Source organism: Tasmannia lanceolata, unplaced genomic scaffold (genome assembly GCF_043159265.1).
Source record: "Tasmannia lanceolata isolate RefF3 unplaced genomic scaffold, GAP_Taslan_0.1 ptg000006l, whole genome shotgun sequence".
NCBI classification, from domain to species: domain Eukaryota; kingdom Viridiplantae; phylum Streptophyta; class Magnoliopsida; order Canellales; family Winteraceae; genus Tasmannia; species Tasmannia lanceolata.
In genome coordinates this window covers 47,044,317-47,060,000 of record NW_027518683.1, presented here as the reverse complement: position 1 = coordinate 47,060,000, position 15,684 = coordinate 47,044,317, and the positions used below count along the sequence as shown (strand labels likewise).

At 39.2% G+C, this 15,684-nt stretch overlaps 1 protein-coding gene across 19 annotated transcripts in view; it reads right to left on the bottom strand.

Moving 5' to 3' along the window:
• The window catches only part of LOC143880397 (putative disease resistance protein RGA3), an 18,036-nt gene extending 6,800 nt beyond the window's left edge, over positions 1-11,236 (bottom strand). For 5 of the 19 annotated variants that reach the window (XM_077383345.1, XM_077383338.1, XM_077383342.1 and 2 more), the window contains exons 1-8: positions 8,075-11,235; positions 7,805-7,941; positions 5,147-5,341; positions 4,650-5,070; positions 3,884-4,122; positions 3,397-3,590; positions 3,002-3,163; positions 1,362-1,566 (exon numbers count right to left, since the gene is read on the bottom strand). In XM_077383345.1, the coding sequence (XP_077239460.1) occupies positions 8,092-11,121 (3,030 nt within the window). In that variant the 5' untranslated portion in view covers positions 11,122-11,235 and the 3' untranslated portion in view covers positions 1,362-1,566; positions 3,002-3,163; positions 3,397-3,590; ... (3 more) ...; positions 7,805-7,941; positions 8,075-8,091. Of the gene's footprint in view, positions 1-1,361; positions 1,567-3,001; positions 3,164-3,396; positions 3,591-3,883; positions 4,123-4,649; positions 5,071-5,146; positions 5,342-7,804; positions 7,993-8,074 lie in introns of those variants that run through there. The other 14 variants (XM_077383340.1, XM_077383339.1, XM_077383343.1 and 11 more) reach the window with 14 other exon arrangements.
• Between the last annotated feature and the right edge of the window lie 4,448 nt (positions 11,237-15,684).

Below are 15,684 nucleotides of genomic sequence, written 5' to 3'. Positions count from 1 at the left end.
CCTCTATGTCTCTTTCTCTCTCTCTACCTCTCTTTACCTCCTCCCTCTTCCCTTCTTCCACACAATCCATTTTTCATCTTCATCCACTCTCTCTTTCTATGAACTCCTGTGATGTCGTCCAGAAGTGATACTACATAGCTCTCAGATTTCACTCTGCTAAGGGAAAACTGGACCATCTTTACCAACAACCATTTTCTCATCCTCTAAGTTTAACTCTCTCATCCTGGGTACCTCTGATTTCATCTCTTTCTTTCTCTACTCACCTGCATGTACGCACCTCAAATTGAGGTATTTTTCTTTCTCTATTTCTGCTTTTGAGTGCCAGATCTTCCATTTTGCTTCATTTTGAAATATAGGTTCCTTATTTTGTCTCTGTTTACATCTCTGATCATGACCGTTTCTCACCAATTTATCGTATTGTCATGACTTTATTCCACATAGCGCGAACACTTGGGTTTCTGCTGAAATTATGAAATTTGCGGGGTTTGATCCCGTATTTGGTTAGTTTCATCCATTTTCTTCTTCGATTGATGTGTTTAATTTTGGAGAAATTTTGAAGGTTCATCGAATCACACAATCTCCTTGATTTTTCCTTCTTTGGTTTTCTTTGATGCATCAATCTTGTGTGGAAATGTCTAGGTGATATCGACATGAATCTGCTTTTTTTCAATCGTTTGCCGATAACCTGCACTAACTGTTAGAATCCTTGGATTCTCTTTTAATTTTTTTCTGATTTTCTTCTTTTTTTCCTGCTCGTTCATTTTTTTCCTAATCTTCTATTCTTCTTTTTTCCTGTTCGATTTTAGTAACTTGGAGTTTAGTAGTTTCTTACTGTTTTTAATCTTGAAGATAGTTTTCTGGGAAGATATTTCAGTGATTTAGGTCCTCTTTGTTTGTTTGCATTGGAGAGGAAGTTTATTTTTTCTTTTTCTGAACTTCCTTAGCCTTTTGCGAATTGTGACTACACTAAATTGCATTATTTGCATGAGTCTGTATGTTTTTACTGTTAATTGTAGCACGTAATTTTTCATGTTGGAATGAATGAAATGGTGTCACAATTACATGACAGTTAAATGCTACAAGACAAGATATATGAGCACATGTATCAAAACATAGTTGTGCTGAAATCATTTTACTATATATATACTAGTAAAAAACCCTGTGCATGAAAAAGCATACGGTTAATAAGTCTATTCTAATGGGCTGTTAGAGGTCCTTAAAATTCCCAAAGAAAAAACAACAAACAGCAATTAGAAAAGTGGAAAAAAAATGAAAGGACTCTCAGCAACAATACAATGGGTTGGAAATCTATTTCTTTTAGAACTATCTTCTAAACCAACAGAAAAGGAGAAAAGAATTACCTGTTTCTGGGTGTCATCGAAGAGGAAAGAGGTTGAGAAATGGTAGTGACTCCGCTTTCGTAGGAGGCCAGACATAGACCTAATTGCAAATAATCGCTGCATCTCTCTACACTTTTGACTTGCTTTTTTTTAATCTCTATGATTCAAGAAAAAGTGAGCAAGAGTTAAATCAGGAGGAGTGCCCTTTTTATGAATTCCCACAATCCTGCAATAAATACCCACAAAAAAAAAAAATCATCAATCTCCCCTAAATTGCATGAGGGTGAAAACCTTACGAAATCTAAGAATATAAAATCTTAATGTGCAAATCTCCAGCATCTCACCTCCAATCCTTTATCCGTTTTCTTCGTTTTTTTAGGGGGGGAAAGAAACTGAAAAGAAGAAATAGAAAGAAGAGGGGAACAACGGTCTTTATCTTTGTTCTATGTTTTTTTGGCCTTTTTTGGAATGTGGGAGTCGTGGAGAATTGTGCCAAATAGGATGATATTAGAACTAAAAAGGGATCGAAAGATTTCGTTTTTCTGTGGATGGGTAAGATAGACAAGTACACTATTCATTAAAAACGGAGATATTTTAGAAAACAATTGAAGTATTAAAAAGTGAAATGTTATCGCACTACTATATTTTGATGAGGGCACTCCTCACTTTATTAAAAGTACAGTATGGACCGCACAGGATTATCCAAACCGTCCATTAGATGGGCCACAGCCTAAATAGATTGTGCCCCAAAAATCATTTCCATTGGTTAATCCTAACACTCCGATATGAATGTTAGAGGGTTGATCCTAACTCTTTATAGATCGGAGGGTTAGGATTAACCTATGGAAATGATTTTTGAGGCACACCTATTTAGGCTGTGGCCCATCTAATGGACAGTTTGGATCATCCTATGGTGGGTCCGCAAGAACCTCGGTAATGATGATCGGATGTTTGGTTGGTTCAATGCATTTTCAAGCTGTGATGCTGGTAACTGGTAAGAACAAATGATATTCCAATGTCAAAATATACATGAAACAATCTCAAATTGTATAATGAACAATATGACAAGTCAGACTAGGGCTTTTAGATAAAAAAGAAACATCAGATCTTGTTCACTACGGATATTTTACATAGTTGATTTCCTACATTTTTTTCAATAGCGACAACCAAATTTTCAACAATGAGAACACCATAAGATCAATGTAGAAAGTAGAAACACCCTTCAACTTAAACGGAAATAAAAAAGATAAGACCCATATAGCCATTTGATAGACATCGAGGATTAGGGAAGCATGCATGTAACAACACTTGACATAATTTTGGGAGTCAGATATAACCCTCGGTCCAAAATGGAAAGTAAAGCCAAGATGTGCAAATACATAATGACTAAGTTACAGTGGCAACGGTTTCCCCATCACGAACAACAAAGAACTTCACGAGGGTTCAAAACACTGGAACCACTATTAAAAAACTTTGAATCAATCATTGACTCGCCCAGGTTTATTCGGTTTTTGGCCCAACTGAGTTAATCATAAACTTCCTCGGCTCACTGGAGTCAATAAAAATTCTGGTTTACTTTAGGAAAGTTCTTGTTCAAGGATGAGAAATGTCCAGATTTAATCTACCACTTCCATCAAAGTTTAATATCCAATTCCAAATACCTTGGTCCTAGAGAAGAACACTCTGGTCTCATTAGGAGTCACTGTAGAATCAACCCAGTTGGCCCATGTCTTCAAACCCATCCTACAAGCAGTCGGTGCTTCACGCTCCTCAATCCCTTCATCTCCATTTGAAAAACCTGTGCTCGATCGATCTTCCAATGGCTATAATGAGATCAATTTTGATAAAAAAAATGATAATTATAACATAAAACAGATCACTTAGTTCAGAATGTTTAGGCATTATGATCTCAGAAATCTGAAGAACTAATCAGTTATGGAAAAAAGTCATGATGTGCTGCAATTGATTAGCATCATCTAAATTGCTTACTCTATTTGGCTGCATCATCAAAAAATTTAAAAAACTATACTCAATTGTAGGAGTTAGGAGAACTTACAACGACTTTATCTTTAGTCACTTATCCACCATACATAAGTATTAAACACAAGGATATCCATCCCTATCCAGTTCTATGCATTCTTGGAGATAGAATCTACTTTCAGTATTCTCATGTTTAGGTCTCCTATTATATGAAGATCAGAATTGGATTCGACAAGGTGCCCGGTAGAATTTAATTGAAGCATTGTACTCCTGTGGGTGCATTGGATAAAACCATTATTAGCTTAGTATTCAGAGGAATCCGAGATTTTGGGCCTCTTTGGATTCAACTAAGATTGATTCTTTGTGAATAAGACTTTGAATTTAATAGAATTTGCACAGTAAGGCCTCTTTTGCAGCCATTAACCATATCATTTCTAAAACTATGATAACCATTATTTGCAAATAATCATATTTAACTTCAAAACCATTTGCATATAAGATTATATGGAAATGAATTTTATCCAAAGAGGCCGTTAATCTGTGGAGGATTGGGGTGTTAGTACCTTGGCTTTGAATACAGATAAAGATCGACCGTGTCTCATGGAATTCTGGTCTGCTGGTATATGAGCTTGTACCATACAGACAAATGATTGTCATTGCCGTCTTTGTAGGATTTTGGTCTACTGGTATATGAGCTTGTACCATACAGACAAATGATTGCCATTGCCCTCTTTGTAGTGAATCACTTACAAACATTAGCCTCTTTCCTCTCAGTCTTTCTAGGGCGACTTTCGCATCAAACCTAGAAGATGAAGTCAATACATATGGGTTTTCAATTATAACATAAAAACCACGCTTTAATGGGGAATGAGATTTGTTTAGAAGTTGGTATATGCTTTTTCTGGAACTAAGTGATATGTACATGATGTATATATGAATGTTGAACTATCATGCAATTTAAAATGTCGGGTTCTTAGATAAATTGACATTAATCTATAGTTTTGTACTACTTCCAAACTTGGGAACCGTGAAGCTACCAATTACTCCATTAGGTTAAAGTTATTAGAGCTGGTGTTGTTTGATCATTTATACTTTAACACTCCCCCTCATGCGTGACCTCTCTTTTTTTGGGTTCGGTGGATTTTAACATCGAGGAGTTGTTGGGTTTTGAATCCAGGACCTAGCGCGAGGCAAAATCTCTGCTACCAGGTGAAACAACCAATCACTCCAAAAGCTTAAGGTGTTAGAGTTGGTGTTATTTAATCATGTAAACTTAAACATATATTACTACTGATAGAATGAAAGAATTTTATACAAGAGCTAGCTAACCTCGGAAAGTTGCATTCGTTCGTCTGCCATTCCCAAAGCTGATAATCATTGTCCAGCCTTCCATTCTTTACACAAGATACTTGTCAACAGTGGCGGAGCCAGGATTTATAGATAAGGGGGGCAGGTTATACATAAGGGGGGCGTTATACACAAGGGAGACAGGTTATACATAAGGCTGGGCCCGATTGAGTTGGGCCTATAAAGGAGTTTGGCCCAACTCAAGAGGGCAGCTGCCCCCCCTTAAGCTACATGTAGCTCCGCCCCTGCTTGTCAATCCAAATACGGACAATTCTGCTCTGAATACAAAGGCTTGTTGAACTGTTGAACACCCACTTCCCCTTTACAACATTGCACTTATCTGCATCGAACTCCATCTTTTCTACAACAAAGTCCTCTTCTACAGAGGAATCCACTTTCTCCTCTACACAACATTCAAATAGTTCATGTCAAAATCTCAAAATATTAGTCAAGTAGCAAAAGTGGCTAAGTATAATTACCTGTTGTAACCTCACTTATCAGATCTTGTTTAGAACAAGGTGTAAGCTTGAGAATGGAGGTGCAAGTGAGTGCGCAAATATCTTCTGTGTAGATGAAACCGGCAAAGGCGAAGGTGCAAACTATGACAGCCATGATAGAGAGGGGAAGTTTCACTTTCGATGGTTTCATTAATAGCTTGTGTGAAAAGCATATCACTGTGAGTAGAAAATTCAGGCAGTGTGAGGGGAGAGCTTCTATTTTGAAATATAAAGAGATTGAGTGATTAATAACATGTGAGTGATGTTTTTAAAATAAAAAATAAAAAAACATGTTGGGGTGGAATAGAATGATGAGAAATTAAAGAAGTTTTGTGAGGTAATTTTTACCATTGAGTAGGAGTAAAGTAAAAGTCATGTATAGAGGGTGGTGGTCTCTGTTATATTGGGGGGTTAGAAAAGGTGGCATGCCAACATCTTCACTACTTTCTAACCCCATTTTGCCTGGTTGATTAGGTGGGGGAAAAAACGGAGAAAGGTGCTCTCTCTCTCTCTCTCTCTCTCTCTCTCTCTCTCTCTCTCACACACACACACACACACACACACACACACGTGGCCAGCTATGGGATTATCTTTGCCATTTGTATAGCATAAACATCTTCATCCTTAATAGCTATTTGTTTTAGGAAACACATTGTTGCATAATTCTATTTATGGGAATGATTTGGAGACAACAGTGATGATATTAATTAGCGATCTAGGTATAATGACCTCTTTAATTAATTGACTGGGCCTGATGAACCTTTCCTTTTCATGAAAATTTGAACTCTTCTACTTCTATAAAAACTCGAGAATCATGAGTGTCTTACATTTTATATCGAGAGGGATGAAAAGATGTTGGTGGTAGATCTGAAAGAGAGGCCGACTGTCTAGGTCGAGTGTGGGCTTTAAGTGTAGGCCTGATTCTTGTAGCGCCACATTTTTGACCCATTGAGAAATTGGGCCTGTTGTGCCTGACCAAACCCAAGGGGGGGAATTTGCAACCATAATTGGTGGAAGCATTGCGACCCGCACGTGTCAAACTATTGAACCCCACATCATTTCATTGAGGCTCTAATAATACGAGACCCTACATATTCTCCCCCTTTCCTCTCCGAGCCACCCTCAAGTATTTATAACTACTCTTTTTATGCCAAAAGAGGAGGTCCAGGAATAAAAGGGGGCGAATGTCAGATTTACCTACATATATGGGTGATCTTTAAAATATCATGATACATAAGACAATATAGTATCTAGGACAATATATTGTGATATTTAAAGCTCTGATATATCAAGTTAGTTTAAAATACCGAAATTAAAATAGTGATATTTTACAACTGTGGTCAATGGCCTATGTAGTTAGTAGTTGGTTCCCATTGTTTCTACCAATGGGAGCTGTTGGGTCAAAATAAAAAGATAAACATATCTATTTTGTGAAAAATTCCCTCATTTCATTTTTAGATAATTAATTTGTGTAATGTTCTTGGTTAAAAATGTAGATGCAAAATTGTCCCAAAATAAAGCTAAACACCTATTTATATAAATTCAAGTCCAGGTTTTTGAACTGCTTAGGTTTGATTTTCAACATCTAAGACGAATGACTCAGTTATTAGTGTTATTTTACTTTCAAAGGATAACAATATTAAGTAAAGAAAGATTTGGTCAGAAGAGCATTGAAACTTCTAGTCCCACAATGCTGGTAAAGAGAAATGTATAAGAACAAAAGGCTGTAAATTTTGGGTCTTGTTACCTTCTCATTATTTAGAGACAAGTTTTCATACGCATGTGAAGTCCTATGGCAAGCTTTGGGAGAACACAAAATTAAAATTAATTTTGTCGTGTTCCTCCATTGGCGCAACAGTAAGGTTGCTCCAATGTGACCCGTTGATCACGTAATCTAGCCCTCCCTAGAACCCACAATGGTAGGGCCTCGTGCACCAGGCCACCTTATTTTGTCGCATTCGTCCACATTTGCAAGGGTGCCTTTCTTTGTCGTGTTCGGGAAAGTTGTAACTGATTCCACCATGCCGATGCTCCACCCTTAAGCTTCCCTTAAGCTTCCCTTAAGCTTGTAGGCTGCAAGCTTAACCCTCTTCTCATCGGGAATCCCCATATAATAAAAAAATCGCTCGACCTCTGCCAACCAATCTAGGAAATATTCAATAAGTGGGAAGGTCAATCTTCATACAAAAATCCCAAGAATCCTGATCTCCACCGCAAGATAACCTCTAACGTTGTCCAGTCTCGCAAAAACTCGTTTATAAGCATTTATGATTCCTTTAATTTTGCCTTTTTCAATGCCATAATAAATACGTTTTTTGCAAAATGGATCCAATGGGAGCGCCCTTTTCCTTTATTTTTGTAAGGGCGCTCTTCATTTCAACATTCATCTTTTTTGGAAAATATTAGTTCTAAAACAGAGAGCATATACAATCCAACACGGTACTGGTTAGAATCCTGGTTCTTATTTTTCTGAAACTTACTTAAAAATAGAGAAATCATTTTTAATGATTCCAGAGTTAAATAGAAAATCTTCAGAATATTACAAGAAAAAAAAAAAAAAACATGAAGAACAAACAAAAGCAGACAGACATGATCCAATTTTGTGTTAATGAAAAAAAACAAATTATTAATTTTGTTTACCTGTCGTGGTTGTGGATGGTGAGGTAGAGGAACTGAGAGTAATCCAACAATCCATCCTTTAATCTTCATACGGTCCTTTAATCCAAAAATCGAAACCCCATCGTTTTTCTTAGATTCCTCCGTTCATGTTTCTACATCTGCCGTGTTTTGTACAGAAGGATAGTCCTTGCTTACTTTCTTTAATTTTTCTTAAAATCATGGAGATTTAATTAATTAATAATAATAATAATGCAATGGTAGAAAATGTTTAAACAGGGAAAGAGGTCGCACCTTTGTCTAGATGACGATTATCTGCAGTCAATATTGGGGATGTGTAGTATCTTGGGCCAATCTTGGCCGCTGTTCTTTTGACATCGTTCCGTCAATTTAGGACATTCGATAATAAACAAATATTCAAGTGTGGTGGGGAGGCCACCTTCTGGCAAGGATGATATTTCAGGACAGTAACTAATAGCTAATGACTTGAGGGATGTGAGGTTTTGCATCCGATTGGGTAAGGACTTGAGATTTTTGCAATTCAAGACGAAAAGACGGACGAGAGAGGTGGGCAACCCATACTCATTGTTTTTATCATCAGGGAACAACGAAAAGAGTTGAGGACAACTATTGATGACCAAATAGCTGAGAGAGGTGAGGCTTTGCATTCCCTTGGGCAAGGACTTGAGATTGTCACATGAAACTATTGTAATGTCTTGAATTGTCATGGGCAGTGCTGACTCTTTCGAGAAAAGCGGGAGTTGAGTAGCAATGGATAACTCTACAAGGGAAGTGAGGTTTTCCAGCCGAGTAGGCGTGGACTCGAGATTAGGACATCCGTCAATTTGTAGAGATTTGAGCGTGGTGGGAAGCCCCCCCTCTCCATATCCCAAGGACTTTAGTCGTGGACAGTTAGAAATTCCCAAATCTTGGAGAGAGGTTAGATCTTGCAAAGACACCTGCTCGCAATTTCTACAATCCTGAACAGTAAGGTGAGTCAGATTGGAGAGATGTGACATCCAACTTGGAAAACTGACACCGCCGTAGGATATTATACCTAAGTTTTTTAGGTTGGCATGGGGTTGGAGGCCTTTCAATACCCCATCATCATTGACTCTTCCATCTTGTGAACTGTCATCTCGGACCCATTCCAAACTCAACTCATTAAGGTATTTCTTATCTTTCAAGTTGGCTTCTTTCGCCTCCTCTATGTTTTGCACGTCCTCGAGACCCGTAATCTGAAGTCTTCCTTTAATGTTCATGTTCTTCAACTCTCCTATCTGACAACCACTCTCTTTACACCCCTTGAATTGCTCCAATGTTTGGAGCGAAGTTAATTTTCCAATTCCTGGCACAGAAATCGAGTCCCAGCGGCCATAAACTAGAGCAATATGTCGTAGATTAACTAGATTCGTGATACCTTTGGCCAGCCCTTCAAGACTTCCAAATCCCAGACCTAGAGTTTGTAAATTACAGAGACTAGTTACTGATTCAGGCAACCAACGTATCTCCGTGCCAGAGACATTAAGGTAGCGTAGATGTTTCAAATGGCCAATCAAATCCGGCAACTTGTTGATTGCAGATCCACTCAAATCCAATACACGCAGGCATCTCAACTCCATCAATGCATCATTGAGAATCTGGTTGTCAATGGAAGATGGAGCCTTCAGTCGTAAAGTGCGCAATCTCTTAAATTTCTTCAAGGCCTCCAAAGACATTGAACCCTCTTTGATGTCAATCCATGATAAATGATGCGCCATTTCAGGGATGGTTCGTGACGTACCATGTTCCATTCTAAAACATTCATCACCTGAGATAGATTCTGCTAGATCATGCATGAGATCATGCATCACGTATAATGAAGTCTCCCGATGGTAATGATGAGAATATTGAAAGAAAGACTTTAGTAATAAATCATCAAATATCTCAGCACCAATATCTTCTAGGAGAGTGCTTCCTTTGGGTTGAATGAAGCCCGCAGCCATCCACTGTCGGACCAACACATCCTTCTCAAACTCGTGATCTTTAGGAAATGCGGCAGAGTAGGCAAAACACTGCTTTCGATTGGTTGGCAGGTAACGATAGCTCAATCTTAAAGCGGGTAATATATCACTTTTATCATCCTTCCATATTTCGCTTGTCAAGATGCTTTCCCACTCACTCACATTCCTTTTAGAAGACATGTTGCCCCCCAATGTCTTTACTGCTAAAGGAAGACCATTGCACTTTTTCACGATTTGCCTACCAATTTCCTCCAGTTCCGGATGGGCATTTGAAATCCGTCCCGCAAATGCACGCCGAGTAAACAATTCCCAACAATCATCATCTGGTAAACCCTGCAAATCGTGGGAAGGAATTGTGGCCATCGTCCTTGCAACCCTTTCATCTCGTGTAGTCATGATAATTTTACTTCCTTTCGCTCCAACTCCAAAGGGAGCGAGTAGACAGTCCCAATGAGTATGAAATTGATTTTCACCCCACACGTCATCGAGAACAACTAAAAATTTCTGACCGTTGAGTTTCTCTTCGAGGTGACGTTGAGCGGCATCCAGGTATGAGAGATCACACTTGCTTCCAGCAGATTCAATAAGTGCCTTTGTTATTTGCAATAGATTAAAATCGTCAGACACACAAGCCCACGCTCTTAGCCCAAAATGCGTCTTTACCCTCTGATCATTGTAGACGAATTGAGCAAGAGTAGTCTTCCCAAGCCCACCCATGCCAACTATTGGAATAACAGTGTACAATTTATCATCATCTGATGATGATGATGATACCAACAATTGTATAATTTTGTCTTTGTCGACTTGTCTACCAATAACATGAGATTCGTCTATGAAAGAGCTAGTTTCTCTTTGGAGAGGCCTCCCTCCATCTGTCTTATGGAGATTGAGGTATCGAAGTTCATTTGCCACCACATCGAACCTCTCTCTAATCTCCCTCATCTTACGTGCTATGCCACGTTTGTATAAAAGTGGGTTATTAGAACTGGAAAAAGAGGAGATGGAGTGGACTACCTTCTGCCTCTTGCTTGGCTGAATTTCGCACATCAAAGAAGATCGTCGAGCTTCAGTGGCAACATCATCGAATAAGTCATCAGCATCGTAAGCAATATTCTTGAGCTTTCCAAGCCATTTTCGCACAGCCTTAGAACTAACTTGCTTTTCCTCAGCATCTTCAACCACGTCTTGAATAAATGTCACTGTGCTCTCTAACTTTTCAAGCTCCTCCTCAACACCAAAACCCCATATTGATTTAATTTCTTGTAATGCCGATTCCTTCAGATTGCCAGACAGTGCATCAAGAACAGGGGATACAAATACTTTTGCAATTTCTGCCATACTCTACCAAAAAAGAAAATCCGAACCAGACGTCTCAGACTCAGTAGAGACGGAGAAAATAATGAAGAGAGAGAGAGAGAGAAGAAGAAGAATCAAGTTTAATCAAAAGTGATGAAGCCCACGCGGGTTAGTCAGATTTGTCGGTGGATGTTGAGTGTGGACAACGACAATCGGATAATCTCAGCCCTTCATCTATATGCCTCATTTATTGTTCCGCCTACAAAAGTCTTTACATTAATTTAAAGCATGCCATGTGGGGCCACTACGGAGAAACTAATTAAGTGAGAGAAGAAGCATCAACTTTAATCAGAGCTTCTGCAACAAAGTAATTAACACGTGCAGTGAAAAAACGACTCCCATATATCTTAAATCGACTCCCATGTGTCTATCTCCCATATTTCTCTTTACCATCAATGGTTAAGAAAAAAATACTGTCATGATAGATTTTTTACACGTATTTTTTTTTGGGTAGGTAAGCTGGGATCGAACACGATTTTAATTTTTGAGAAACAAAGTCCTCACGCTCTTAACTTTTCCAGCTCTTCCTCAACACCTCATATTGATTTCATTTCTTCTATTGCCGATGCCATCAAAGCTCCAATCAGTGCATCAAAAACCGGGGTTACAAACATCATCGCCATACCTTCTCCTCTAAGGATCTTAAATAGACCATAAAATATTCATCTGTTTATCCTTATAGTAGTGGGGCCACTATTTGTATGATATAAAATACTCATTTGTTTATCGTTGCAATAAATTAGACAATATCCCAAAAATCTTCTTCACAAGATGATTTTAACCCTCCAATATATTTGATGTAAAATGGGTGGCTCATGTAGCTCAAAAAATGATGTGGAAAATAAGGATAGATTATCAGGAACGAGATTCCATTCACACAATAATTTGACTAGTCAAATATGTCGACCGCTTGGAATGAAGAGATAAGTTTTCCCTTCACACAATAATTTGACTGGTCAAATCTGTCGGCCGCTTGGAATGAAAAGAAAAGTTTTCCCTAATTAGGCTGACTAGTCAAATTTCCCATTGCCACTTTTTGGGAGAATTACATGGTCTTCAAAACAGGCTTTTCATAATGTCAGGGGAAAATTAAACTTGGCGACATCATAAAATACCTAGCCAAGCCAATATGAGCGGCCTCAATCCGAAGCTTCACTTAAAACCCCTTGTTATGGTCCTAAGTGGGGGCCCGCCTAGGTATGGGACTGGGTGGGACCCAGCCTGGTATGGGATAGGTTTAAAGGGCCTTGCCTAATGCGTTCCATCAGCTCTGGAGCTTTTAACGTATCGGTAAGGTACCTAACATTTGGTATCAAAGCAGCTACCATGTCCCGTGTTCGAGTCAAGGAAGAGGCGACCTGTGAAAAAGGCTACCTGGAAAAAAGGCCAGAGTGAAAGCCGTCACAGAGTGGGCCGCCGAGGATGGCGGGTGCGAAAGCGTGGTGGTACGTTACGGTCTTAAGTGGGGGCCCGCCTAGGTATGGGACTGGGTGGGGACTCAGCCTGGTATGGGACAGGTTTAAAGGGCCTTGCCTAACGCGTTCCATAAGCTCTGGAGTTTTTGGCATTTCGGTAAGGTACCCACCCAGTCCCATACCTAGGCGGGCCCCCACTTAGGACCGTAACACCCCTCCCCCGAGTGAGAATTCCCCGAGCACACACCGTGATCTCCCAGAGTGACCAGACAACGTCTTGTCACTATCCAACACTGTCACTGCCAGCATTCGTATTAGATCCCACCTCCATCGCACAAGATCCTACACCTCTTAGCCGAAAATCTATCACCCCCACAAGAAACAGACCCTCATCTCGTCACATCATTCTCTAGGATCGTACACACATGGCCTGCAACGCCGTCGTTTCTAGCAATATACACGGTGCCACATCACCGTCACATCACGCCTAGCAATTCAGAATCTCCATACTAAAGGGAACCCCGCACTCAAAAGAGATCGAGTGGCCATCAGATGCACAAGCCACCCAGATTGACCAGGCTCATTCTCTTCTGTAAATACTTCTCGGGTGCGCATATCCGTCCTTAGCTCACAACAATCCCTTGTTGGAAAGTTTCTAAAAAGTCTAGAGTTTCTAAACTTGATAGAATCCCTAAAAGACAAGGATTACTATGTTTAGGCTTGCTAATTTGAGTATGGCCTTGCATGTTTAGAAACCTTTCATGTTTATAGGGTTATTCCTTAACTTTGGAAATGTTTGGTGAAGGAAACTAAGCTCAAATATCACTTTCTATTTAGAGTTTAATTGTCAAACGAATTTGGGCATTCTAGGAAAGCTCTATGGGAGCTTTTGCTTATAAAAGAGACCCTTGGTCCCTCTTGCCACACACCACACCACTAAAACTCATTAAGAGAGAGAGAGAGAGAGAGAGAGAGAGAGAGAGAGAGAGAGTTCACTTTTGAGAGGTTTCCCATAGACCTATTGATGTGCAAGGTAAGAGAAGAACAAGGGGCGTTTCTAGGCCTTCATTGTACTTAGAAAAGATCGAAAACTCGTTGGATTTCAAGCTTCAAAGTGGTGGTCATGGTGAAAGGTACATCAAACCCATCTCATTAAATTCAAGTTTTTCTTTGATTTTCATTGCTCAAGATCCAAAGAGATCATTAAGTTAATGTTTAGAATAACATTTGGTATCGAAGCTAAGGTTGTAGGCTTTGGAATCAAAGAAAATTTGAGTTTCAATGAAAAAAAATACCAATTTTGCGCCTCGCCAGAAAAGTAATTCCAGCCGGCGACTGGTGAACTTTTCCGGCGATTAGCCTGTACCATATTATTCATCTCCGACCGAAGATCCATCCCCTAAATTCTCACAAGGATCCGATGGTCAGATAGGGAGAATGAACCTGTTGAAAATGAATGGCAATTCTGTAAATATCAGGCTAATTTACTAGTTTTGAAAACTCATTGTCAGAGAAGACGACTACTGGTATTCATAAGTAGTTCTGATATTTTTTAACTAGATGATGGGTAGTTTTCAAAACTTTAATGTAATGAATTACAATGTTGGTTTTTTTTGGAGAATAACTATTGAATGGTAATTTGGAAAGACATCACCATTATTTAGTAAAACTTTTAATTGCATATAGGAATAGTGACGCGGTCCATGTCTTGGTCAAACCGGGTTTGACCGAACCGGTTTGCCCACTCTGGGGCGGTTCAGCTGTTTTTTGGCCGATATTTCGCCAACCGGGACCGGTTCCCGGACCCTCTAAGTCCCTTCTATCTTCGGTAAAAAAAATTCAAGGGCATCGCCTTTCATGTTCTATGAAATCTGAGCTTTTTGGCATATTTGGGTTCCTCTACTACAAGAAAATTTGGACCCACTTTTATGAAGATTTTTACAAGATAGGATTAGGAAAATAGAAAGTGAGGACCAAAAGAGAAGTGAAAAGATTCTAAGCCAAAAAAGACGTATTCAATAACGTTATCGTTCTAAGCCAAAAGAGAAGTGAGAAAAGAAAATGATTGACTTTGGGATGTCAGCGTTCCAAAAAAATTTTCAACATATGTCAAGCATCCATCTGTCTCTAGTTATTTCCGACGGCCAAGATAGAAATGAACACAAGGTTTTGTCGTTTCAAATACACATTCAAATGAACCAAAAGAAGCCTTGTGAATGGTGCCAATTTAATAGGCAGTAATGAAAAAAGAGAATTATGTCGATGTCACAAGGGTATGAGGGTCTTTTCACGACCCGATTTTGAAGAATGCCCGTATTTGATTTTTGTTTTAAAAGGTGCCCGAAATCCATAATTTCTCAAAACTTGAGCCCACATTCTGTACTTTTCTCTACATTAAAAGCATGCCATGGTGGAACCGTGCAACCATCATATGGATCACATCATAATGGAGTAAAAGATCAACGGTCTCGATTTTACATCATTACATATGCATAATCTTCAAGGACCCGAAAATTAAATGCCATTGTATGGTTGACCGATAGTAGTTAAGAGAAAAATATTGTCATGGTAGATTTTTTACATGTATTTTTTTGGGCAGGTAAGCTGGGATCGAACCCACGATCTTAATTTTTGAGAAACAAAGTCTTCACGCTCTTACCTACTGAATTAGAGACCGAGAGGCTACTATTTGGATCAAATAACTTTTCCACCTCGCCAAACCCATTTTACGTGAAGTCATGAGCGGGTGGTACCATCCTTTGATAGATTTACAGAGATGAAATATAAGATCAGTAAATAGAAAAGAAAGATGAAAATGATAGATGGAGAGGAAGGGCTTTGATCTTATTCCAACAACGAAATCGTTGTGTGACAGTGGCAGTCGATATGTGTAACTGCAAATTGAATGAATCAAATTGGGGAAGGAGGAACTGATCTTATAGAGGTCATCACAACCCTTCATCATAGCTATTCGACTATCACGGGCTTTCACCGTGACCGATCTTCAAAGCCCTTCACCGAATTGTTTCACTCAAATGATCACAACACCATTCATTCAATTACATCTCCTGCCTGCCACTGTCTCACCTGCCCTCAGCCTTAGGAGCGCGATCCACCTAACAATGCCCCC